Source organism: Anas platyrhynchos, chromosome 22 (genome assembly GCF_047663525.1).
Source record: "Anas platyrhynchos isolate ZD024472 breed Pekin duck chromosome 22, IASCAAS_PekinDuck_T2T, whole genome shotgun sequence".
NCBI classification, from domain to species: domain Eukaryota; kingdom Metazoa; phylum Chordata; class Aves; order Anseriformes; family Anatidae; genus Anas; species Anas platyrhynchos.
The window spans coordinates 1,888,825-1,912,317 of NC_092608.1; the positions used below are offsets into that span (position 1 = coordinate 1,888,825).

A 23,493-nucleotide genomic window follows, 5' to 3' on the forward strand; every position below is an offset into this window, starting at 1 on the left:
CCCCCCGGCACCGCTGGAACAGCCCCACCACGGGCTGGGGGGGACGCACGGGACTCCCAGCTTTGCCAGGCAGAGCTGATGCCCCCAGCCCCTAACCCACACCCTGGGTGACGAGGCTGGAGCTGCCTCCGTGAGCCTCACCGAGGTGTCCGCCCCAGGCTGTGCCCCACACCTGTCCCCCCCCCATCCCCACAGCGCCCTGGGGGCTGCCCCGGGTGCCCCAAAAGAGAGGCGAGGCAGGCACAAGTGTGCACACAGCTAGGTTTATTGCTCGGCCGGACCGCAATGGCAGGATGGGCGGCCACGACACTGCCCCCACCCACCAGCACCGCGCTGCAGCCAGCACAAGGGCCTTGGCCAGTGTGTGCCCACGGCACAGCCACTGTCACCTCCCTGCCCCAGCAGGCAGCGCTGCTGCAGGGACAGCCCGAAGCTACATAAATACACGCTCCAGGAGGGTGCCCTGCTCCGGCGTGGGCCATGCCCGTGGGCAGCAACCCCACGGGGCCACGGACCACAGCCTGGCACGGGATGGCACCCAGCGCTCGGCCTCTGCCACCTCACCCCGTGCCACTGAGGCTCCTCGCTCCTTACGCTGGTTTTGGCCACCCACAGCCGCTGCCTCCCTCCCACCTGCCCTGACCAGACCCTGTGGCCACCGCCTGCCCCAGCCCCGCACCGTCCCCTCCTGCCACCACCCCCGGCCTCCCGCCCCGCGCGCTGGCGGCTCCGTGCCGCCCCCGCCACGGCCCTCCCGCACCTTCTCCGCTCACCGCTGCCAACATCGCGATCCCTCCTCCCCGCGCGGAGCCGCCCCAGCTCGCAGCCTTCCCGGGCGCAGCCCTGCTCTGCCCCACCGCCCGGCCCTGGTGCTCCAAGGGCGAGCCGTGCGTCGTGTCCGGCCCCACACGGCCGTAGAAATGGGCAGCCCGGTGCCGCCCTGCCCGGGACGTGTCCTCCCAAGAGGGGGCCGCTCCATGTCCCCACACATGCTCGCGTGACATCCCGGCACAAGCTGGCGGGCACTCGCTCTACCCAGCCCTGGCGTTACGCTATGGTTAGAAGCAGGAGGAGCTCCTCGGAGCGGCCGCGTGTCCATCCTCATCCTCACCGCCCTGGCAGCTCTCAGACCTCCCTGCAAGGCACAGAGAGGGAGAAGCACTGTTAGCACGGGGCCGGGGCGCACGGCGAGCGGAGGGGAGGGGGCTGCACGTACGAGGCCGTCAGCGTGGAGTTGAGGAGCAAGGTGGTCCGGATCCGGTAGAGCTGGGCCAGCGTCAGCTTGCGGTGCTGTGCCGACGGCGGGTCCGAGAGGGTGCGGCGGGCGGTGGGCTGCGGGGCACGGCTGGGCTGGCCCAGGGTGGGCCCTGGGGTCTCCGCGTGTTCCTCCGGCTCCGAGAGCTCAGACGTGGAGTCACCGCTGCTGCTGTCGGCGCTGGGGGCGGCCGGGTGCCCCGGGGCACATCCAGTCCGCTGGGGGAGCAGGGGGCTGGGGGGAGCCGCACAGAGGTCAGAGAGGCTCCGGCTCTGGCTGAGCGGGGCCGGGGGGCCGGCCAGCAGCTGCAGGAGGCTGGCCTCCGACTTGGATTTGAGCACCTGGGTCTTGCAGGGTAGGAGCTGCACGGGCGTCCGGCGGCGCAGCCGGGGTGAGGGCGGCCGTGGGGCCGGGACATCCCGCTCCTCCTCGGCCACCACATCCTGCTGCCGCGCCAAGTCCCGCGGCGAGGCGGGCGAGAGCGTGCCGTAAGCGCTGTCGATGGACGCCGAGCGGCAGCTGCCGGGCTGGGCAGCCGGGCCCTGGGGCAGGGGCAGGGTGTCCGTGGGCAGCTCCCTCATCAAGGTGCTGCCGGAGGTGCCGGTGCTCACGGAGGTGCCGGTGCTCACGGAGGTGCTGTCTGACGGGGAGCCGAACGGCCCCACGTCCGAGTCCGGGGAGGAGAGCTCGTCACCGCCATCCACCACCACCACCGAGATGGTCTCAGTGGAGCCGTCTGAGGGGCTGCAAAAGTGGGGAAGGTGAGGAGGGGGCGGCGCTGTGCCCAGGGGGAATGCAGAGCCCCCGTCCCGCTCCGTACCACTGCTGGGAGTCCAGGCTGGTGCTGCTGCGGCGCAGGACAGTGGGCGAGCTGGCGGCCGAGGTGCTGCTCTCGCCATCTTCCTCCTCCTCCTCCTCCTCTTCCTCTTCCTGCAGGCGCTGGCACTGCCCGCGCTGCAGCTCCTGCAGCCGTAGCCGCTGCAGCAGGTTCTGGGGAAGGGGAGGTGTCAGGGGGCAGCAGGCACGGGACCCCCGCGCCCCCCTCACCCTCGGCACCCCTCACCTGCGCGTTGTGCAGCGCCTCGACCCAGCTGCGGCACAGCGACTGCCCGCTGGCCTGGAAGGTGTAGGCAGCCACAGCGCTCCCAAACTCATTCAGGTAGATGAGGAGGAAGGAGCCTGTGGGCAGGGGGGGGCCGTGAGCTGCACCGTGGGGCCGGCCAGGGCTGCCGGCACCTCCCTGGGCTGGGGGCCAGCTGCCCCAGTGCCCCGTCCCCACCAGGGCTGCTCACCTGGGTCCTTCAGCTCCCGACAGACGACCTTGTCCACCAGCAAGGGCTGCCGGACCACCTTGGTGCGCTCAGCCTTCTTGACAGGCTTGGTGATGAGGAAGAGGTCGGTGAAGAGGAAGCAGTAGACATCCATCTGGGGGCAAGAGCAAGACCGTGGGTGCTGGCCAGCGCACGGGGGGCGAGCTCCCCGTCCCCCCGTGGTCCTCACCTTGCTGTCTTTACCTTCCCGCATCTTCAGGCTGCCCTCAAGGAGGAGCTGCCGGGTGTCATCCGGGGAGGTGCCGGGCATGGGGGCCGTCAGGTCCAGCCTCAAGAACTCCTTCAGCAGCTGCAGGGAGCCGTGGGCATCAGCAAGGGGCAGGGCACGGCCCGGGTGGCACGAGACAGCAGCTCAGGCACTCCCAGCCTACCTTGTCCACCTCATCCGTGCTGCCCTCCACCACCTCGTAGGCATCGATGCGGCCGAGGATGGCAGCCAGGCGCTGCTGCTCCTGACGCTGCCGCATCCGCGAGTTGACGTGGTTGATGAAGTGCTCCACGGAGCCGATCTGCAGCGTGGGCAGCGGGCGTGAGGGGGGCTGGGGGCTGCCCCGCTCCGAGCCCACCTGCCCGCATCCCCACGCCGTGCCCCGTACCATGGTGAGGATGGCATCACGGGTGCGCGGGTCGTCCGTCTTCTTCAGCACGGACTTGAGGAGCAGCGGGTACTTGGTGAGGCGCTGGTGTGGCTTCACCAGCATGTCGCTGAGCTTCAGGCGGCTGCACTGCTTGTGCTTCTCGGCCCACTGCGGCGTGCGGGTGTCAGCCCTGTCCCTGTCCCTGTCCCCCACCCCGTGCTGCTCCCCCCTTACCGTCACGTAGGCGCGGAAGAGCTCGCTGTCCCGCAGCAGCGTTCGCATGTACTCCATGCAGCCCTCCTCCTCCATGCAGTACTGGATGTAGGGTTTGAAGAGCGAGCCGAACTGCGGGCAGCACAGAGGTGTCACCGCCGGGCACGGCACGGCGCAGCCCCCCGGCACGGCACGGGCTCCCCGCTCACCGCCTTGAAGCCCTTGAGGAAGTCCACGGGGTCGAGCAGCGCCTTGGTCCGGCGGGCCTTGTCCAGCACCGGGGCCATGACGCTGCTCCACAGGCTGCGGTGCAGCTGGATGATCTCCCTGATGTTGCCGAAAAGTCGCTCGGCATCCACCTGCGGGGTAGGTGGGGAGCTGCACAAGGCCTGGCACCACGGGTCTGGGTCCCAACCCCATGCACCCCTGCCACGTGCTGCCCTCCCCGAGACCACCTGCAGTGATACCAGACCCTGCACATCCCCGTCCCATCGCAGTGCCACTCACCTCGCACAGCAGCCCCGACTCCTGCAGGTTCAGCAGGCAGCAGAGGAAGAGCTGTGGGGACAGAGCAGGAGCCCGTTGGGGGCGAGCCGCTGCGGCACAGGGCACCCGTGGCCGGGCATCCCCGGCGAGCAGCAGGGGCACTCACGTCGGTGATGACTTTGAGCTTGCGGATGTAGGTGGCCTCGGTGTGCAGCAGCTCCCAGATGGCTTCCTGCTGGTGGCACTGCCGGCGCGTCAGGGCCTGCGGGGCTGAGCGTTAGTGCCGCGCCAGACCGGGAGCGGGGACGCCGTGGCCATCCCCGGCACCCCCTGGCCCTACCTCCGTGCCCTCGATGATTTGCTGCCAGCTGTCCTCCAGCGCCAGGCTGCTGTCATCCCCGTCCTCCTCCCAGGAGTCTTGGTCGAAACGGAGCTGCGGGGGCAGCTTGGGCAGCCCGAAGCTGCTGTAGGTGTGCAGCTTGCTCTCCAGCTGCTCCATCTTATCCACCTCCTGCCCAGGAAGCACGGAGCCGATGCGCCAGGGGCGGAGGGGACGAGGCAGGGCCCTCCCCGCGCTGCCCACGGAGCGGGACCGTGACCACAGATGACCTCGTCCCACCACCCCAGTGGGGCTGCAGCCTCACCGCCCCCACGCCCCCTCCCCACATATCCACCTACCCGCCCGAAGGGGCCGGTGCCAGCGCCGGAGCTGAAGAAGCCGCTGAAGCGGCTGGCGGCACGGTTCTTCCAGGTGTCGGTGCCATTGGTGGGCAGGGAGCCGCTGCCGTGCGGGGACAGCTCGGGGCCGGGGATGTTGGCGTCCCCCAGGAACTCCGTCATGTTCTTCCTCCGCCTGCCCGGAGCCTGTGCGGGGACAGCCGGCGGTGTCCCCAGGGCGTCTCCACGACGCGGGGCCAGCCCCAGGGGGCTGCGTCCTGGCCCTGCTCTCCTCCTCGCCTGGCTGTGGCCGTGCCACTGGGATGGGCCCGGGGTGGGGATGGTGGCGGGGCAGAGACCCCAGCGCAACACACCCCAGCAGCGAGGCCAGCCTTGCGTGCAGACGGCGCCGTGCCCACGGCAAGCTCCGGCCCCCGGGTCCCCCCACCCGTGCCGTGCCGGGGCGCGCAGAGCTGTGCCCTCCGTGGGCCACCAGCCCGCTCTGCCGGCGCCCGCACTGACCTGCGTACCTGCATCCCGGCTGCCCGAGGGCCCCCACGGCCGCTCCTGGCCCCAGCAGAGCGGGGCGCTGCGGCTCAGCGCATCCCGGGGGGGCCGAGAGCCCCGAGCCCCGCGCCGCCCGCCCAGGCGAGCTGCTCTGAACTTGAACTGTGAAGTCGGGCAGGCTCTGGCCGGGCTCCTCCGAACAAAAGGAGGTGGGGCCAGCACAGAAAACCTAATTTCCCTCCTCGCCAGATAAGCTAAACAGACCCAAACAATTCGCTGGCAAAGATCAAAGACCCCCAGCCCGCCGCAGGAGCTGGGTCCCAGCCAGGCAGCGCCCGCCTGCCCGGGCACCACGGCGCAGCCCCGCTCACACATCCCCGCATCCCTGCGCCAAGGCCACGCGGGGACGTGGCCACTGCCCTCTCCTTGCCCCGGCACAAAGGGCGGCCGGGCTGCGGCTCCCCCCATGCCCAGGGGACTCGGCACATCCCTGCTCCTTGCCACGTCCCCCCCAGGAGGGCAGCGGGTGGCACAGGGAGCCCCACCGCCCCCAGGCAGGGACAGGCATTGCCGTGTGCCCAGGTGAGCCCTGGGGGACCTACCCCACTGTGCTCCACGCGTGGCCCCGCAGCTCACCGTGCCGTGCTGCTCCCCAGCATCCCGGGTGGCGCCAGCCCTGCTGCCCTGGCTCAGCTCGGCTCCTGCCTGCCCTTGGGGGCCTGGCTGGGGCTGACACCGCCGTGGGGGCCGCCCCATGCCCACCGGCCCCCTTGCCCCAGCAGGGGAGCGCTGGTCCCGCTGCCAGGCATTGTAGTGCTGGATGCGGGCGGCCACCAGCCCCGGCCACACAGCCAGGGTGCTTCAGGAGCCGCCGGCACGGGGCTGGCAGCCACAATTCCCCTGTTGGGTACCCTGGGGCCACATCCCCCAGGAGCAGGAGCTGCGTGGCCCTGCGAAGGTGGCACCTGTGCCCACGGGGAGTGGTGCTGAGCCCGGCCCCACGCCTTATCTGGGGCCAGGGTCCATGGGGCAGGACCGAGGCTGCACACAGCAGCTGCCAGGCGCCATGGCAAGGAGGGACGGCGGCCACGTCCCAGCTGGGACCGCAGCCAGGGCAAGCCCTGGGGTCGGCGTGGAAGCTCAGGGCCTCCCCGCGGGGCCCTGGGGCGTGGAGCTGCCCGTTTGGTACCAGCCCGTACGTGGCACGGCCGCGGGGCCACCAGCTGAGCTGCCACGCCTGGCACAGGCGCTGCGGTGTGGCACGGCACGGCACTGCTGGCTCAGCACAGCGGGGAGCTGAGCACGGGGCTCCAGGGGGGGGCACGAGGCCATACAGGAGACCCCATCCCCAAGCTCCCCAGGGCCACCACCGGTACTCACCAGGACCTCAGCACCCTCCCGGCGGCCCGGCCCCAGCTCCAGCGCCGTCCCGAAGAGCGCGGCGGTGCCGGCGGGGCGCAGGATGGGCAGGCTGGCCGACCGGGCATCACGCGCCGCCTGCTCCACCTTCAGCTCATCCCCGGGCTTGGCTGTGGAAGCGCAGAGCCGTCAGAGCCCCCAGCCCCGTGGTGCCTGGGCCTGGCCCCCCACGGCCCTCTCCGCACCTTTGACCCGCAGGTAGTGCCCCCCGAAGCGGTACGCCTCGAAGTGCAGGGAGAGCGGCGTGTTGGACTGGTCCAGGTAGATGTCCACCTTGCTCTGCTCGATCGCCTTCCTCTCAAAGACCGGCAGCAGCACCTCCCTGCGGGGACACCAGCCCCGTGGGTCCCGCGGGGTCCCTACAGCAGGGCCGTACCCGGGTGGCGGAGGTGGACTCACCCCAGGGACTTCTTCTTCATGGCCGGCACGATCTCCGCCTCGATGTCGACGTTCAGGTCGAACTTCAGGGTGAAGCACTCCTTGCTGGGGTCCTGCAGGGGATGAGCTGCTCACCGAGGGCCCAGTGCTGGGCTCCCAAATGGGGCCGCAGCACAGCCCCTGAGCGCACGGGGAGCGGGACGGTGCCTTACATCCGTGTGTCTGCGCCGAGCCTTCTTCTTGGGCAGCTTCAGCGCTGAGCTCCTCCTGTCCCTGCGGGCACAGCGCGGGCAGGGTGACCGGGGCGTCCCCACGGGTTGGGGACATGCAGGGTCCGGGCACCACAGGGGCACCCACCCTGCCCCGAGCTGCCCCAAGCAGGGGCTCGGCCACGGCTCACCCCCTGCCATCCGCCGGTCCCTCGTCGTCTTCCTCCACGTCGGAGGCAGGGCTGGTGCGCGGGGGGCACGAGCGGGTGGACACGTTGCGGGCCAGGATGGAGCCTGCGCACGGGTGTGGGGCTGAGCTGTGCCGCGACCCCCCAGCCCCACGCGGGGTCCGCCAGCCCCGCACGGGTCCCACCGAGGGGTCTGGGGCCGTGTCCAGCCCGGCTCACCTTGCGGGGGCAAATCGAAGCGGATGTGGCCATCGAAGTGCATGGTGCCGTGGAGGCGGCCGTCACAGACCTCACACAGGCTGAGGGGGCTGCTGTGGTTCAGCTGCTGGCACTCGGCGTGGTGGCATACCTGTGGGGCACAGCCCTGGGCTGGGGAGGGGGGCCGGGCAGCAGGACCCCCACCCCAGGCTGAGCTCTGCTGTGCTCAGAGCCTCTCTTGGCTCAGGGGCAGCATTAAGGCAGGGGATGGGGACGGCAGGGAGAGCAGGGGACAGCCACGAGGCTGCTGGTGCTGCCTCGCAGCACGGAGCCCCCAGCCCAGCTCTGCTGCACCGTGTGGGGACCCCCGAGAGCCACGGGGCTGTGGCAGGGAGGCTGCACGGTGTGTGGCCACAGAGGCAGGGAGGGGACCGGGGGACAGCCACCTGTGCCTCGTGTCCCCGAGCCTCCCCAGAGCCACCACACGCTGCCAGTGCCCCTGGTTGGGCTGAGGGCTCGCCAGGGCCTTGCAGGGCTCCCAGGGAGGCTGTGGGGCCGCTCCAGAGCCCCTTTGTGTTTGCAGGATCAGTGTCCCCACGGCAGGACGAAGGAAGCAAGTGTCTGCAGCAAAACAATGCTTGCAAGCCGATGCATTTCCTCCGATTGTGCACGCGGCCTCAGCCTCAACCGGGCATTCACAGGCATTTATTTTTAAACCCCTGGCCAGCCCCAAAAGCGGTGCACGGCCCGTGACCCCTCACTGGGGGCTCCGGCTGGCCCCGCACCAGAGGCCGTGGCGCTGCCGGTGGCTGCAAACCCGTGCCGGGGGCACGTCCCCGCTCCCCACCGGCGGGGGCCCCGCGGCAGAGGCGGGCACAAGGCAGCATCCCGGGAGGCGCGGGCCCTGCCTGCGCGGCGGAGGAAGCTCCGGAGCACCTCCAGCCGCCCCCGCTTCCTGCCCTCCTTCCTCCCGGCGCTGCTGAGGTCAGTGCTGACGCGCTCCCGACACCCGCGCGCTCCCCGCCGGGGCCACCTGCCCCTGCTCGACACCCACCACCCGGCAGCCTCCGCCGTGGCACCCGCCGATGCTGCCCGGCCCCTGGGATGTGCCGGCCTCGTGCCCCAAACCCCGCGTGGCTGTGTGGCCCCTCTGCTCTCCCTCTGCACATCCCACAGAACCCCGCACAGGAGATCCCACGCGGCCAGGAAGGAGCGAGCACCAGCCCCAAGCCTGCTGAGTCCCCCCCCGGCACCTCTCGGGCAGCCGGAGGTAGCCAAGAGACCCCGGGCTTTGGGTGCTTTTCTCTGCCCTGACCCCCCAGCTCCAGGCACACCCACCCCAGGGTTGGGGCAGCCCCAGGGCCCCAAGAGCCTGAGCCCAGACATCCACACCCCAAGCACAGCCCCACACGTCCCAACCCCCAGCACCCGAGCTCAGCACCCAGCCTGGGACCCCCACCCCCCGCTACCTCCCGTGCCGCTGTCCCTCTCGGGGGTGCCCGGTGCCGGCGGCAGGGCTGTCCGGGCGGCTCCCTCCCAGCTCTGCTGGCGAGCGGCCGCAGCCCAGCGCCACGTGTGTCCCTGCCCGAGTGTTTACCCAGCAGCTCCACCCGTGCAAACACGGCCACGACACGCCTGCTGACCACTGCGAGCCCCGTGCCCGGCGCTGCGCACCCCTCGCCTGGCACCGGCCGCAGGGGGCCAAGGCGGTGCTGGGGTGCACCCCCCTAATGCCACATGGGCGTCACGCAGCAGGGGACACCAGCCCGGCTCCCGGTGCCCTCGATGTGCCCACGTTCCCGCGGGAGCAGGGCTCGGGATGCTGGGGGGGCTGCCGGCACGGGGCTGCCCCTGATCAGCCTGGCTCTGAAGGAGCTGGGGAGCAAAGCCCGTCTGAAACTCACTGCCTGAAAGGTCACCGCGGCGTTATTTCCTCCCCAGCGCTCTCAAAAGCCAGCGCCTGATGTCAATAAGCAGAGCAGCCCCGCTCATCTGCTCACAATAAAAGCCCTCGATGGTGCTGCCAGGGCTGCAGGACCGAACAGCCGTCGCTCTTGTTGCCACAGGAATTTCCCCGTGGTGCCTTTCCAGCCGAGGCCACGAGCACCGCACCGTGCCGGTGGGGAAGGGCCCGAGCACCGCGCCCCCTCCCCACAGCCACAGCCCCCGACCCACTGAACCCTGGCACTCACCGGGAGCCGGCGTGGCCACTGCGGCACCAGCAGCGAGGACAGCCCCGGAGCGAGCCAGCAGGTCGAGCAGCCAGAGATAAGGGGCCCTAAATCCACCCCGGCTTTACATTAGCGATCAACAAGATTAGGAGAGGTGGCATGGGGCACTTCCAGCCGCCGGCACTGCTTAACTCCCGGGGCCCTGCGCAGCCCGGGGCACTCCCATCCCCTCTGCACCTCCGCTGCTGCTCGGCCAAATGGACACGGGCACAAAGGGCACGAGTGCAGCCGCTCCTCAAGGGGCTCGGCGTGGCACCCGCTCCCTGCAGCGCTGACGCCGAGCCCCGGTAGGCAGCCGTGAGCTGCGCAGAGGATCCCTCCCTCCCGGGCACGTCCAGGCTGCCTGTGCCGGCTTGCCGAGCGGTGCGCTCCCACCGGGAACAGGACAGACGGGCTCAATTAGATTAGCCTAAATTACACCAGGTGGGGAAACAGGGAAGCTGCCGCCGTGCAGTTAAATCCCCGCTGTGCACGAGCCTGCGGGTGCCCAGGGGCAGCAGGACCGTGACACTGCTGAGACGCATGCCCAGCAGGGGCCGGCGCTCTCGCCACGGGTGGCCACACAGGGCACGAAGCTGCCAGGAGCCGCTGCCCTTCCCTGCCAGCTCCCAGCAGCCGCCCGGGGCTTTTTTCCTGCACCGGGGCCAGCGGTGGAGCAGGAGCAGCAGGGTGCAGGCACGGCGCTCCCTGGGGCTCTCCCACGAGCAGCTGGCGAGCTGGCGCTGCTGCTGCGATTCCCACGGCCCCACACCACCAGCACGAAGGCGAACGGGGTTGCACAGGGCAGGGGGGCAGCACAGCCCCATACAGCAGCTCCCGGCAGCACGGGACGGCCGGGGCTGGCCTCACGGCTCCGGCACAGCGCGGGCTGCTCGGTGCCCCGTGGCTGCCGGCCAGCCGGCTCCACCGACCGGTTCTGCCGGCACCGGGGAGCCAGGGCGAGACCGCAGGAGCCTGCGCCCGCCCCGGTAATGCCAAAAGGAGTGGGGCACAGCCGTGCACCAAACGCTGCGTGCCCGCTGCCCTGCTCGCTCACGGAGCCAAGGCAGGAAAGCAGCACTGCCCGGTTCGGGACCTACCTTGGCCGCCCTCCTCCTGTCGGCGCAGTCGGGGTGCTGGCACTGCAGCCCCTTCTCGTCCGCCGGGCACCGCTCATCTGTGGGTGAGAGGCAGGGTTAGCACTGGGGGCACCACGGGGACCTGTACCCACAGCCCCGTGCCCACCCCATCCCGCTGTGGGGGTGCTGCTGCCCCTGCACTCCACACACACACACACGCGGCTCCTGTAACTCAGCAAAGTGCTGGGGCTCAGCTGAGGCTGCTCCTGCCCCGTAACCCATGCAGGAGGATGGGGCCAGACAGCGAGCGCCCGCCTTCTGGGCACAGGGCAGAGAATGGAAGCTGGCAGCCCAGCTGGGGACAGACCATGTCCTGAGCTGGTGAGCAGCAGCCTCTGGTAACACCCCGGCTGCCCTAACCCCCAAAACCCTGTGCCCAAACCCCAGCACTGCGCCTGCTGAAGGGCAGGGAGCTCCCTGCGCTGCCCTGGCAGTGTCAGGACCCACTGACTCCAGCCCCAAAGCGTGGGGCTGCTGCTCTGGGCGTGCACAGCACCCCAAAACACGGGGCCAGGCTGGCCTGGGACAGCTCCGTGGCAGGAGAGGGCAGCCAGGAGATGCCCCTGGGATGGGGACATTGGCACCAGGCGCTGCCAGCGATGACGCACGCTGCTCTCCCCAAACTCCCACTGCTGCAAACTCAGGAACGGGCCCAAAGCCCCAAACCTGCCCTAATATGGAGATTTATTTCCTGACGGGCAGCAGCCGCAGCACAGACCGGACCCCGAGGTGCCGGGGGTGCGGCTGGCCCCAGCAGCACGGCCCCGGCCGGGGCGCGGGACATCGTCCTGCACCCGCTTCCCACGCCAGGCACGGGCCACGGCTGCGAGGGCAGCGCTGGGAGCGCTAAATCCGCCGCTCGCCGGCCCCCGAAGGGGCTTATGAGCTGCTTTAAGTCCTAACAGTTAAATCGGCCTTTGGGACAAATCCTATTTTGAAGGCTTTTGTTATACGTCGCATCTAATAGTTTAAAAATAACAGACTCCGGGCGGCTCACGGCAGACACCAGGCCCCGAAGCCAGCGCCCTCCTGCAGGGAGCTGGGGACGGGGACGGGGACGGCGGCTGTGCCGGAGGCTCCCACGCACGGAGCCGTGGCAGGGCTTGGCGCAGGCAGGGCACAGCAGCCCCGGCCCCAGGAGCTCATCTGGGGCTTCCCCGCCGCTCCCCACAGCCGATCCCTTCGCATCCCTCCTGCCAACAAAAACAGCTTCTGCCCCGGCCCCAGCGGGACGGGCTCGCGGCCAAGGCCGGGTTAGGTTTAGTCTGTGGAAAAGCTGCTGCCTTCTGCCCTGCCAGGGCGGGGGAGCCGGCAGCCGCCCTGTGCCGAGACCCACGAGGCTGCAGCTTCCCCCGGCTCCGCTCTCAGGACCCATCGTGGCAGCTCCGGGGAGCCCGCGAGGTGCTGGGGCGCACACAGACACCGGGTCCCCATGGGGCACAGCACCCAGCAGGGCGAGGGCTGCATTCAGCCTTCCCAGGGGCACCCCCATGGGGACCCCCGCGGGCACCCCCACGGGCAGGGCCGGTCCCGGTGCTCGTGGGAGAGGCCGGGAGCCCCGCGGCTGCCGTGGGGCCCCGCTGCCCACGCGCCGTCCCCGCGCCGCGGGAGCACAATGGGATCTCTGTCCCCGCGGCCGCCCCGCAGCACCCACTGGGCTGCTCCAGCCCCTCCTCACGCCGCCCCGCCACCATTATCATTTCACTTGACCTATCAGGAATAATAACGGAAACAAATAAGAAATTCTTTCATGCCAGCCAGGGGAAGTTTTCCAAACTCCCTGAGAGCGTGAGGACGGGCACAGCAGCCCGCAGTGCCGGCACGCAGCCGCAGCAACCTGCCCACGGGCAGCCCCCAGCTGTCCCTCCACGGGGACATGCTGCCCACGGCACGGCTTTATCCAAACACAGACCGCAGCAGCGGGAGCTCAGGCACGTAGCAGGACCTTAGGTGTGCCATAGAGGAGCTCGTTGATACGTGCATACAGAGGGAGCCCCCGGGATCTGGCAGGAGCAGGAGGGTGCCTGGGTCCCCACGGGCACTCCCAGGGAAAGGGGAGGAATCCTGCCGCCACCAGCTCCTCTCCCCAGCTCCTGCTGGTTCATCGCACCCAGCTCTCCCGGTGGCTCCTGCTGACCCCTGCAAGGCAGGGCGGTCACCGCACACACCAGCCACTCGCAGTTTCAGATGTATTTGCAGCAGGAGGAAGCGGTGCAGCCGCGTGCAGGTGCTGCTGCAGGGGCAGCTCACCCGGTGCTCCCCAACTGCACCCACAGCATCCCCGTTCCCGCTGCCGTCCCCCCCCACACCGGCTCCTCTCCCTTTCTGCAGGGCTTGGAGGGTTTTCACCAAGCCCATCGCCGCAGCCATGCACCCCTCCAGCCCCCGCGACCTACCCGCCAGCTCCTCTGTGATGTCCAGGCTGGAGCTCCAGGAGAAGCGCTCCACCGCCCCGTACTGCAGTCCTGCCAGCGCGGGGGGCAGAGCCCCCAGCTCGTACGCACCCCGCTTCTTCCAGTACAGGAACATCCTGGGGCCGCGGCCTGGAGGCCGGGGTGGCCAGCGCTGCTGCCCTCGCTGCCGGGTGCCCGGGGGGGGCTGGCTCGGCCGGCCCCACGGAGCCGTGCCCACGGCGCCTGCCCCGCCGGGGCCACCGGTGGGACTAGCCGGGGGGGCCCGGCTCCGGCTTTAAGAGCAGGTCCCGGTCTCCGGACAAGCGGAGCATTCATCCCGTGAGCTGGGAGCTCTGGGGTGGCGGAGGGTGCTGCTGGAGGCTGCCCAATGCCCCGCGCACGGGGCGCACAAAGGCCCTTTCTTCAGCCTCCTACAGACATTGCACAAATTTCACTTTCCGCCGTCTATGAAAGAAATTCGGCTGAGGAGACAAGACACGCTTGTGATTAAAATAATCGGCATGAAGAGCGGGGCTGTTCGCTAGCCGTGCCGTCCCAGGGCTGGGGGGAGGAATGCTGCGGGAAGCGGGGGGCGAGCGCCGCGGCTCGACGGGGCCCCCACCTCGGCCACACCGGGCATGGCCCGAAGAGCAGCACGGATCGCAGGGAGCCGATGGCAGCAGCACCGGGACGGGCACGGCGAGGACGATGCCGTGAGCAGGCGCTGCTGAGCCCATAGAGCCGCCGGCACCGCTCCCGCTCAGACACCTGGTTGTGATTCAAGTCTGAAGATCGTGGCTGAGCTTTGTTCCAGCTTTCCCCTGGCTCACACAATGGAATTTTTCCCCTAAATCTGAGCGAGTGGGAAAGCGCTGGGCTTAAAGCCTCCCACAGGCGGCGTGAGCAGACGGCACCTTTCCCCCCCGTGCCCCCAGCAGGAGCCGTGGTGGTGCTGGTGGTGGTGGTGGTGCTCAGCCCCCCTACTGGGGCACCAGCAGGTGGTGAGGAGGAGACGGGGCTGGGGCCAAACCCAGGCGAGCCCCCCCCAGCCCCTTCCCGACCAAACTGGGACAGTCCCCAGCCCCGCTGTGGGACACTGGGGTGTGCAGCTCTGCCCTTGCAGTGAGCTCCCCTCCTGGCCTCTTGCCCCAGGCCTGCTCTTGTAGGTCTGTCTACATCAAAACGCGTTTTCCATATGTGGACTTGGCCTCCAAAGAAGCCAAATCCTCATCAATTAAACCCATCCATGCAGGCCTCTCTGGGGACTGCGGGGGTGAAGGCAGAGCCCTGAAGTGACGCCTGCTCCCACAGAGGGGACGGGGACCGGGGACGTGCCCACGGAGCAGGCCCAGGGCTGGAGGCCTGACCCACGCTGCTTGGGGAAGGCCGGCAGGGCCGGATCCTGCCAGCACCACCACAAAGTGATGCCCAGCCAAATCCCCAGAGCAGAACTTCACCAACACGGCAATGACTCTGCCCACCAGTCCCGAGGAACGGGTTCAAACACCATCGTTTCCTCCCTGCCAAGCTCTCCCCCAGCTGACAGCGAGGCAGCCACAGATGCAGGGACCAGGAGACAAATCTCATTTTCCTCCTTTTCTTTGCAAGGAGGACAGGCGCTGAGACCTGCACTGCTCAAAACTCTCCCTAAAATAGGAAAAAAAAAAAACCTGCACGGAAAGATCAGCCAGGCTCAGACAATTCCAGCCCCAAAATTCATCACCATCAACACCGTCGTCTTCGCGGACCACATGCTCGGCATAGTTCTGCTGCTTCCAGGCACCCTTTGCCAGAAAAGGTGGCCAGAACTACAGAAAATCATAGCTGGTATGTTAAGATTTAAAAAAAAAAAAAAAAGCATGGATCCTGTTGTATTTAGCATGCTGCTGATGCTTTAAGTACCAAATCATCAATTTCCTATTGATTACGGCACTTTTGCACCAAAACACAGCAGGTGGCTCACACCAAGTCACTCCTGGAACTAAATTTGAGTTTTTGTACTGGGGAAGGGGAGCGTGGCTGATACCCACGGTGTGCCCCCAGCCTGGGCGAGAAGGGGGCCTGAGCCCCCCCTTTACCTGCTGAGGGTTTGGGGGGGGGGAGCAAGGCAAAGACCGGGCTGCTGAGAGCGCCCCTCCGCCCCCCCCCAACGCTCCCGGGGCACGATCGCGGCCACCGCGCTGCCGGGGCTGGGGGCGCCCCCGAGGGGGCCCCGTCGGTAACACCCCCACCCCCTCCGGTCCCGGTGCCCCCCCCCCCACGTTACTCACACGTCGCCCGGCGCAGGTTGAGCCAGCTGCGGGGGGGGGACCCGCGTTTGATCGCCGCGGAGCTCATGGCCGGGCCCCCAGCCCCTTGGGGGGGGGGTGGGGGGGTGGGAGGCTCCCTTCGCCCGCTCCCCTCGCCCCCGCACCGGGCCCGCAGCCGCCACGGCGGGGGGCGGAGGCGCGGCCGCCCCCGCTCCGCCCCGGCCCGGCCCCGCCGCACCTCCCGCAGCGCCCCCCCCCCCCCCCATCCATCCCCGTTCGTTCTCGAGCTCCGCCGCCCCTCGAGCCCCTTTGTGGGGTCCGTGCGGTTACGGGTACACGGGCACAGCTCCAGGGCATCAAGCGAGCCCCCAGGGCCAGGTAAAAGCCTTCTCCGCAGAGTGCCCCCCCCCCCGAGGGGCTGCGGAGGGCAGCGGGTGCTCCCCGGGGCTAAGGGCAGCGCCTAAATAACCCCCCGGGGCTGTGGGCACAGCCACGCTGCAGCACCGGGCAGCACGAAAAAGGGAGGTTGTCTTTGCAGCTGTGGATGCGTTAAGTGCCCAGCCCTCCTCTTATCTCTTTAGGTGTTCCCAATTAGGTGCAGCCCTTACTCACCTCTGCGTGACTCCCCCCAAACTCATCTTCGCGCAGGTGCAAATTGTTGCCCCCCCCCCAAAAAAAAAGTGAGGAAAAAGAAAATTCCTCTAGTCCTGCAGTGGATGAGACTTAAATGAGACCAAGCACAGCGCTGTTCTGTGCACTACTAGGGTAATGCATTCCTCTCCACTTCCAGCCCACTTTACCTTCTACTTCCACCCTGCCTTCAGAAGGAGATGGATGACACAGTCTCAGCAGAAGCAGAGCTCTTTTTACACCCAAACTTACTGTTTTAATTTCAGCCACAACAGGGTGCACAGCCAGAGCAAACCAAGGCTGAAAAAAGCAAGATCAGTGGCCGCAGGAGAATCACTTCATGCTACAAGCTACTACTTTAAGTAAGGACGAGCTTCTGGTAACCACCCACAGCCATGTCCAAGTCAGGGAAGGCTTTGTAAAAAATCAAACCAAACCACTGTTTTTAATGTATTTATTACAAAACACCAAAATACTTACTGAAAATATAAAGCATTATTAAAAATTGACATGTTTTAGTATGTACACATCAGAAACTTGTTCCGGGTCTCTCTGGAGCTGTGGTAGCCAGTGCTTCTGTGACTACACTTGCCTCTTGCCATATAAAAGAAATCCTGCAGTCAGAGGTCCTAAAGGCTTCAAGTGTAATCACACTGGTAAGAATACTCCCTCTTCTTGAAATGCTTCTTCTGTTTCAGCTTCCCAGACCCCAGAATGTTGTAGTTATATTCAGATGTGACATAAGGGATCTCTCCCTCAATTCCTTCCTGGAAAAAAAAAATAGGAACAACTTTATGGACCCGTATCTTCAGCTGAATTGAAAGCACCTTCCTTTAAACAGACTGATAAGAGTTTAGTGGAAGAAAAGGAGAAAGCTATCACTGAAGATACACTCTGATCTCTGAAAAACAACAACAAGAACATTATCTCAGTTGGTTTTATGCATTAAGGGCAGTTTCCTACAAGTATGACCATCTGCTAATGCCCAGACATCTCTGGACACACATAAGCCTCAGAGTAGGAAAATGGAGAATTTGCCAGCAAGCCTGTCCCTTTTTTCCCACCCTCCTCCCAAGCAACACCTACCTGGCTCACAAGAACACAGTTTGGAATAGCAATATTCCCAAGCAACAGACAATTCACTTGTCTCAGGTTCTCAGGAGGCACCGGTGTCAAGACATGATAAAGTTTCTTCTCCATCTCAACCCCTCGGACAATTCCTGAAAAGTACATAGAAAGTTCAGTCCTAACTCCACCAAATTACTTCGGACTGTATAACTGAATGTGGCTGAAGCTCTTTGAGTAAGTAGCTTTTCCAGAACCAAAAAAATGATTCAAGACATCTTGAGGAAAAATAACCCTGCACTTCTGTATCCCACCTTCCCAACATCTCTGCATATGTAAGAGCGCCTAACATCTCAAAATGCCTATCCTCATTCATTGTTGTGTTCCTACAGAAACTCAAGGTAGCTCCTCAAAATCGGAACTGCGTCTTCACAGCAAACATCAGTACTTAGAGAAATCTTTGCATGTTTCAGGCCACAAACACTACAGTTGCAGCTCTGTTTAGAGAAAGGAAAACATTCCCCCCCACCAGCTGTGAAATAACAAGTCACACAGACAGCTGAAGAATTTTGTATAAGCCATTTGGAATCTTCTATTGAAGACACGAATCCAAAAAGTGAGTAATTTGTCAAGCTATGAAAGGCCAAGTAAGAGAAGCCAGCTACAGAAGATGCTGCTCGGTGACATTCTCCTTAACTGCTGCCACAAGTTACAGAGAAGCGAAGGACTTGAAGCACAGCTTGTAATAGAAGACAAGATGTATTTTTGATTGTTCTTCAATCAAATCCTACTTTTCCATTTGTTTTTGATGGAATTATCTACTCTACTCTTTCCATTCGGCAATATACCTGTCAAAACATGACACATGAGAACATAGCCTAAGGTTTCCCTGGCTCACTTACCGAAGCCAAGGCAATCACAGACCGGTGTCTGTGTCAGCAGGACTGGCCCATCGTTTTGGCATCTGATTTCGTCTGGTATCCTGCAGAGCCCGACCCAGCTGGCATTCACTGCATACATGATATTGGTAGGAGCAACATCCGTATGAATGACCCTGAGTGCAACAGCATTAAAAGGTACCTAAGGGGAAAGAAAAAAAACCTGTTTCATTAACTCTACGTAAGTTTGGTTTGAGTTCAGAGATAATTTTAAGTACACAAAACCTGAGACAGAGAGATATTATCTCAGGTCTTTCAAAAATGCTCATTTACCTGGTATGGCACAAAACTATGCAGCGGGAGTACTGATCCCATGTGTGGAGGCTGCAGGTGACCAAGGTAACCTAGTATTGACATGTCACGTAGGATGCTGCTGTGTACTCGCCTGGAAAAGGAACCGCAACACATCAAGAAAAGACAGCACACACGGAGCAATTCAGCCAGATAACCCCCAGACATCCCTGAGTACACCATGCAGAATCAGCCACTATCTCACACAAGTTAAGTTTTTAGAACTTGAATCTTTGAAGAAAATTTAGAGCCGTATTTTTGTTACCTCTAAGGAATCACAGGATTTTAGGGCATTTTGAAGAGGCACTAGTAATCCAATATAGCTTTTAAAAAAAATAAACAGAACCCACAAAATCAAACTGAAGTCTTATTAGAGAACTTTTCCCTTCTCCAACCTTGCTATTCATATAGCTGTGAGACAGAACAGTACACTTGCTTTCTTAAATAGCTCTTCAGGGAAAGTTGACTCAACAGAAAGCATTTAAAATGGGCAACAAAGAGTCAAGGTCCAGGAAATCATGCCTTTCAAAAATGTAAACAAACTGACTTGAAATGTCAGAGAAATTACCATGACCATCTATGTCTGTTAGAAATAGGCAAGGAACTTCCCCATTAGGGGAAAAAAGAAAAAAAGGAGACAGGATTCTGTAAGCATAAAGTATGCCCAGTGTAGAAGTCTGAATAACTTATAGCAGACACTGTAAGCAGTGCAGGGAGGAACAACCCCCTGCCCCCAAAAACAAACAAACAACAAAAAAAAAAAAAACAAGAAACTGAAAAAGTCCCTCAACCACCTCCCACCAAAACACAACAACAGGCGAACTTATTAGGAGACAATAAACCTTATAGCATCTGAACAATTTAACAGGGGTACTGAAGGCCTATGCAGGAGTTCTGTCATTAATTTCCTGTCAGGACTAAGCATACTTTTATTAAGCAAATTAACCACCACACAGCACTTACTACTTACGCTTCACCTGCAACCCCAGCTCGAGGGAACTCCGGGTGGATATAGAGCAGTTTATAGTCAGGAACTGATGTATCTTCCTCTCCTTCAGAGGACTTCCAGCTCTCTGCTGCACTCAGATTCGTTTGCTTGCTCTTGCCTTGCTGCTTGCCTTTGGTATACAGGCCAGGAGCAAGGTGAACGTACTCGGGGGTGAGTGGATCCATGGCCTTCCAGTCATACACATCCATCTGAACCACATGAGTGGGCGCTAACAGCCGAATCATGTCGGTCAGAAGCAGCAAACCCTCGCCTGTAGGAAGCAGAGAAAACTCTATTACTGCCACCTTGTAGAGAAATTTCAGTGCTGTTATGGAAGAGTGACAGTAGCTCAAGCGCAGTAAGCTGTTACTTTCTTATCCTAGACTCTCTAGGAAGCGTAGAGGCATACTGCTTAGGTTCGTGTCTCTTCAGAATAGATTAACCGTGTTTACCTTTCACCCAGCCCATAGTGTTGATGACTAAAGGCACTTCCTTCTTGTAGGAGTTGAACACGTACTTCACAACATCGATGTATCTTTCTGTGTCCTGCTCACAGCTGGTCTGTCCGTAATATACCATCTTACGTGGCGTTTGCTGATGAGTGAATGGTGGACCTGAAAATAAGAACAAGCCTCTAATACTTCCAGTAACTGAAATGCAACCCCTCATCCCTATCAAGTACCTACAAGCAATCCCTTTTGAAATAAACTGTCTTCTTTTAGCATTTTAACAGTCATTCTCGTATAGTCTTGCAAAACAAGTTCTTCTGTAGTTGCAGACTCCATGCAATTGATTTTTTTTTTTTTTTTTTTTTTTTTTAAGTATTATTTATTTGTTCCTAAGTTCTAAAAATTCACAATCTCCTATGACAAGCTATCCAAAAAGCAAATCACTTGGATAATATCTTTTATAGACATGGACCCAAATTCACAGAACCACAAATACTAACAGTTTCTCTGGCTACAGGGTTTTTTTGTTCACTTGTTTTTTTCTCCCCCTCCAGTGAGAACAGCCCCTGATCTATATGGATCTACTTGGCATTCCTCAAACTAATTATACCTGCAGAGACTAATAACTAAGACAAGTTTTCCCAAAGCAACCCTACAAATCTGAAAGGCTGAAAATCCACTTTGACTCGTCACAACCTGTTCCACTGGCTTATAGACACAAATCTTCCCTTTAAAATATAGAGGAAGAAAAACAAGAAGGGAGAATGGCTCCATGTTATTTATCAATATTTTCACATGGATCTTACACAACCCTAGCAAGAAAACATTTATAGGTTTTTATTCTTTACATGCACCTTCAGTAGATGCGGCAACTTTGCCTGAAGTACAGCCCCTACTCAAAAAGCACCTTCTGGGAATTAAAGATGTTTCTGGAAAATGCTGAAAACAGCAAAGCACGTACCAAGAAACGGCTCTGTTACGCTGCTTAAAGACACGCATCCAGGCGGCGTAAATTCTGTTTGACCTATGTCACATTCCATATATTCAACGGAGGGAAGGCTGCAGTGAAAGAAGCCCATATGTTAGCATCCACTAGAAGAAAAAGGACATGACTTTGAATACGTACAAAGCACAATCTGATTTTGTTCCAGGTCATCAAAATTAAACTAAACAGTCAAACCACCACTTGCTTAGGCCCTTCTCTCACTTGAGCAAATATTAAGCAAGAACATAAAGGGCTCAGCTACACCGTACTTTATATCAAATGCTTGTATGACAATAGCTTCACACCTATCCAGTCTTAAGAGTAATGGGAACAGTACATCAGAAGTGTTGCTAATCAGCGTACCACCTCTCTCATATGAACTGGGCACTCTGAGATCAGCTATTTGATATTTATGAATTCTGTAATCCTTATTTTTAGCATGCAGTAGCCAAGATAATAAGCTTCTACACCTTTTTCTGCCAAGAATCTGGAGACAATAACAAGTCATAACCTTCGGTGTATTTTTAGGTGTTATAAATCTCTACTTATTACTAAACCCTGTTTGGTGTCCATTAGTTCATACGGTCCAAGTTGCTGTTAGCAGTATTTCAGTAGAAATATTTCAGTATGCAGCTTTTCTGCAAGAATACAGAAAAGACAAGAAAACAGATAACTAGGCTTTTTTTTTTTCCCCAAAAAAGAAGATAACCAGTTTCCAGTGAAAACAACATTCTTGAGCATCTTGGCAGGTAGTTTTCTTCTTCTCTTAAATCACATGCATTACTTAAAAAGCCATACAACATGAAAAAAAAACTCACTGATTCAGTAACAGATTGATCAGGTATCTGTTAAATGTTGACTTCCCAATGCTTTTTGGACCGCACACCATAATGACAGGGACACCTTCATCTTCCGCTGGGGGGAAAAAAGCATTCTCTGAAAGGGGCTGACAGGGAGTTATTCTGATGTGCCCTATTTACATAAATTTGTGAAAGAAAACAACTTGCAAAACCTACAGAATCTCTGGTCTGACTATGATGCATTTTAATAAAAAAAAGTCCTTTAAAGAGCAATACGTTAAGTTTATCAATGTAAAGGGAAGAGGCTCCTAAAAGGAGGAGAAAGCTCTAATACTACAACACAGTTGGTATTAATTCCAACTGCTCACGATATTTTTAACGTTGTTAGATAAAGATGTTTTTTTACACAGTACAAAGAGCAAAACCAAAGGAGTTTTGACATCAAGTTGAGAAATATCTTTATACCACTGAAGTGCTTATCAGGCAGTAGAGACACAAACCCAACCCAGGTGCTGTATAAGCTCAAGTTGCACACTGCTTCAAAAAGAGTATGTCCTTTAATCAGTTCCTTTTAAAATGTACTCTTCCCCCTAATTATAATTCATGAAAAACTCTGCGCTTCTTTTTTTCTAGCCACTAAAGCTCTGCCAAGTCCATGCTACTCACCACAACACGCTTGTATTAGCTCCTCCAGGGCTAGGAACATGCTCTTTGACACCAGCAGTCCGTTATCTGGGCTACATTTCACGATACCGACGGATGCCAGAACTGCATCCTCTGTTGTGAAGCTGGACTCTTCTTTTTTCTATAGGAGAGCAGAAAAAAGGGTTGAGAAGACACATGTGAAGCCATACAGACGTGTGTTTTGTGCTGCTGGGTACTGACAGGACTGCTGCAGGCACGCCAAGCACATGCTGGCTCCTCTTGCTCCACAGGATGCTCGTTTTGGTGGAGGAGCAGCAAATGTGGAGCAACCCAGTCCCACCGAGATGGGTGCCTGTGAGGTGCCCTCCTGGGACTCACCTGTGCCTCGAAGAGCCGTGAGAGCGGCGGGAGGCTGAGCAGGAACCGTGTCACCGGCGTGTCCAGATGCTCCAGCAGCACCACGGCGCACTCGGGCGAGAACCTCGCCATCACCTTCACCCGCGCCTCTGTGAGGGGGGGAACACCGGGGCCCTGAGAACTCGCGAAATGGCGGCCGGGCCCCGCACCGCACCACACGCGAAATGGCGGCGGCGGCCCCGCACCGCTCCGCACCACACGCGAAATGGCGGCCGGCCCGGCCCGGCCCGGCCCGCACCACACGCGAAATGGCGCCCACCCGGTCCCGGTCCCCCCCGGTGTCCCCGTTCCCCACTCACGGCGGCGGACCCGGTGCGCTCGCATAGCGGCGCGGGCGGCGGCGCGGAGCTGCCGGGGGTCGGCGGCGGGCGGGCGGGCGGCGGGCAGCGCCTCCAGGGCCAGCGCGCAGTGTGTGGGCGGCGAGAAGACCGGCAGCCCCGGCTGGTGCGGCCCGATGGCGAAGCCCAGCACACGGACGGCACCGTACAGGCAGCGCAGGCGGCACTTCCCGGTGAAAGTCAGCGCCTGCGGGGGGGAGACGGCGTGAGGCAGCAGCACCGGCAGCGGGTCCGTCCTGTCCCCCCCGGGCGCTGCCCACCTGCTGCGGCGCCAGGAGCAGCACGGCGGCTCCCTCCGCCGCCTCCACGGCGGCCAGGCCGGTATCGGCCGGCGGCACCATCCCGGCGCGCACGAAGGAGGCGGCGAACTCGCGCCAGGCCGCCTCGGAGCGGCCCCCACGGGGGGTGGTGGTGGCTGAGGAGCGGCCGGGGGCCGAGGCCCGGCGGGGGCGGCCGCGCCGAGCGGGCATGGCCGCGGCCGCCGCTCCGCCGCCTCCGCCCCTCTCGCGAGAGCCGCGCCCCCCCCGGGCCTTTAAG

General features: G+C 61.8%; 2 protein-coding genes across 5 annotated transcripts; both read right to left on the minus strand.

Annotated features, from left to right (window-relative positions):
* Positions 1–247: 247 nt before the first annotated feature.
* On the minus strand, positions 248–15,591 carry PLEKHG5 (pleckstrin homology and RhoGEF domain containing G5). Of its 4 annotated transcripts, none has more exons than XM_072026836.1 (22): positions 15,432–15,591; positions 10,730–10,806; positions 7,441–7,570; positions 7,225–7,327; positions 7,037–7,097; positions 6,846–6,937; positions 6,632–6,768; positions 6,408–6,556; positions 4,542–4,727; positions 4,204–4,374; positions 4,030–4,125; positions 3,885–3,935; positions 3,587–3,736; positions 3,399–3,509; positions 3,183–3,332; positions 2,958–3,095; positions 2,756–2,875; positions 2,548–2,680; positions 2,319–2,434; positions 2,076–2,245; positions 1,217–1,999; positions 248–1,135 (listed from the first exon to the last, which is right to left on the minus strand). In XM_072026836.1, the coding sequence occupies exons 1-22, from the start codon at positions 15,496–15,498 to the stop codon at positions 1,126–1,128; spliced, it is 3,201 nt and encodes a 1,066-aa protein (XP_071882937.1). In that variant the 5' UTR covers positions 15,499–15,591; the 3' UTR covers positions 248–1,125. The 4 variants fall into 4 exon arrangements, with proteins under 4 accessions (XP_071882937.1, XP_071882936.1, XP_071882939.1 ...); XM_072026835.1 differs by lacking the exon at positions 15,432–15,591 and adding an exon at positions 13,165–13,298; XM_072026838.1 differs by lacking the exons at positions 10,730–10,806; positions 15,432–15,591 and adding an exon at positions 9,612–10,050.
* An 889-nt stretch (positions 15,592–16,480) lies between these two features.
* NOL9 (nucleolar protein 9) lies at positions 16,481–23,458 on the minus strand. Its single transcript, XM_027443375.3, has 12 exons — positions 23,217–23,458; positions 22,918–23,143; positions 22,580–22,707; positions 22,223–22,361; positions 21,575–21,671; positions 20,733–20,830; positions 19,775–19,936; positions 19,305–19,593; positions 18,317–18,428; positions 18,008–18,185; positions 17,127–17,260; positions 16,481–16,807 (listed from the first exon to the last, which is right to left on the minus strand). Exons 1-12 carry the CDS (start codon positions 23,424–23,426, stop codon positions 16,679–16,681), a joined length of 1,902 nt encoding a protein of 633 aa, XP_027299176.3. The 5' UTR covers positions 23,427–23,458; the 3' UTR covers positions 16,481–16,678.
* Positions 23,459–23,493: the final 35 nt, after the last annotated feature.

Bases quoted from the DNA above. Each gene is read 5' to 3' on its own strand.
- PLEKHG5 (XM_072026835.1), bottom strand. From the start codon at position 13,297: ATGTTCCTGTACTGGAAGAAGCGGGGTGCGTACGAGCTGGGGGCTCTG. The intron at 4,728-6,407 runs GTGAGTACCGGT...GTCCCCGCACAG, and splicing joins GGGAGGGTGCTGAGGTCCTG to GCTCCGGGCAGGCGGAGGAA. The intron at 3,936-4,029 runs GTGAGTGCCCCT...CTGTCCCCACAG, and splicing joins AGCTCAAAGTCATCACCGAC to CTCTTCCTCTGCTGCCTGCT.
- NOL9 (XM_027443375.3), bottom strand. From the start codon at position 23,426: ATGCCCGCTCGGCGCGGCCGCCCCCGCCGGGCCTCGGCCCCCGGCCGC. The intron at 20,831-21,574 runs GTGAGTTTTTTT...CTTTCACTGCAG, and splicing joins ATCAATCTGTTACTGAATCA to CCTTCCCTCCGTTGAATATA. The intron at 17,261-18,007 runs GTAAGTGAGCCA...TGTACTTTTCAG, and splicing joins CTGTGATTGCCTTGGCTTCG to GAATTGTCCGAGGGGTTGAG.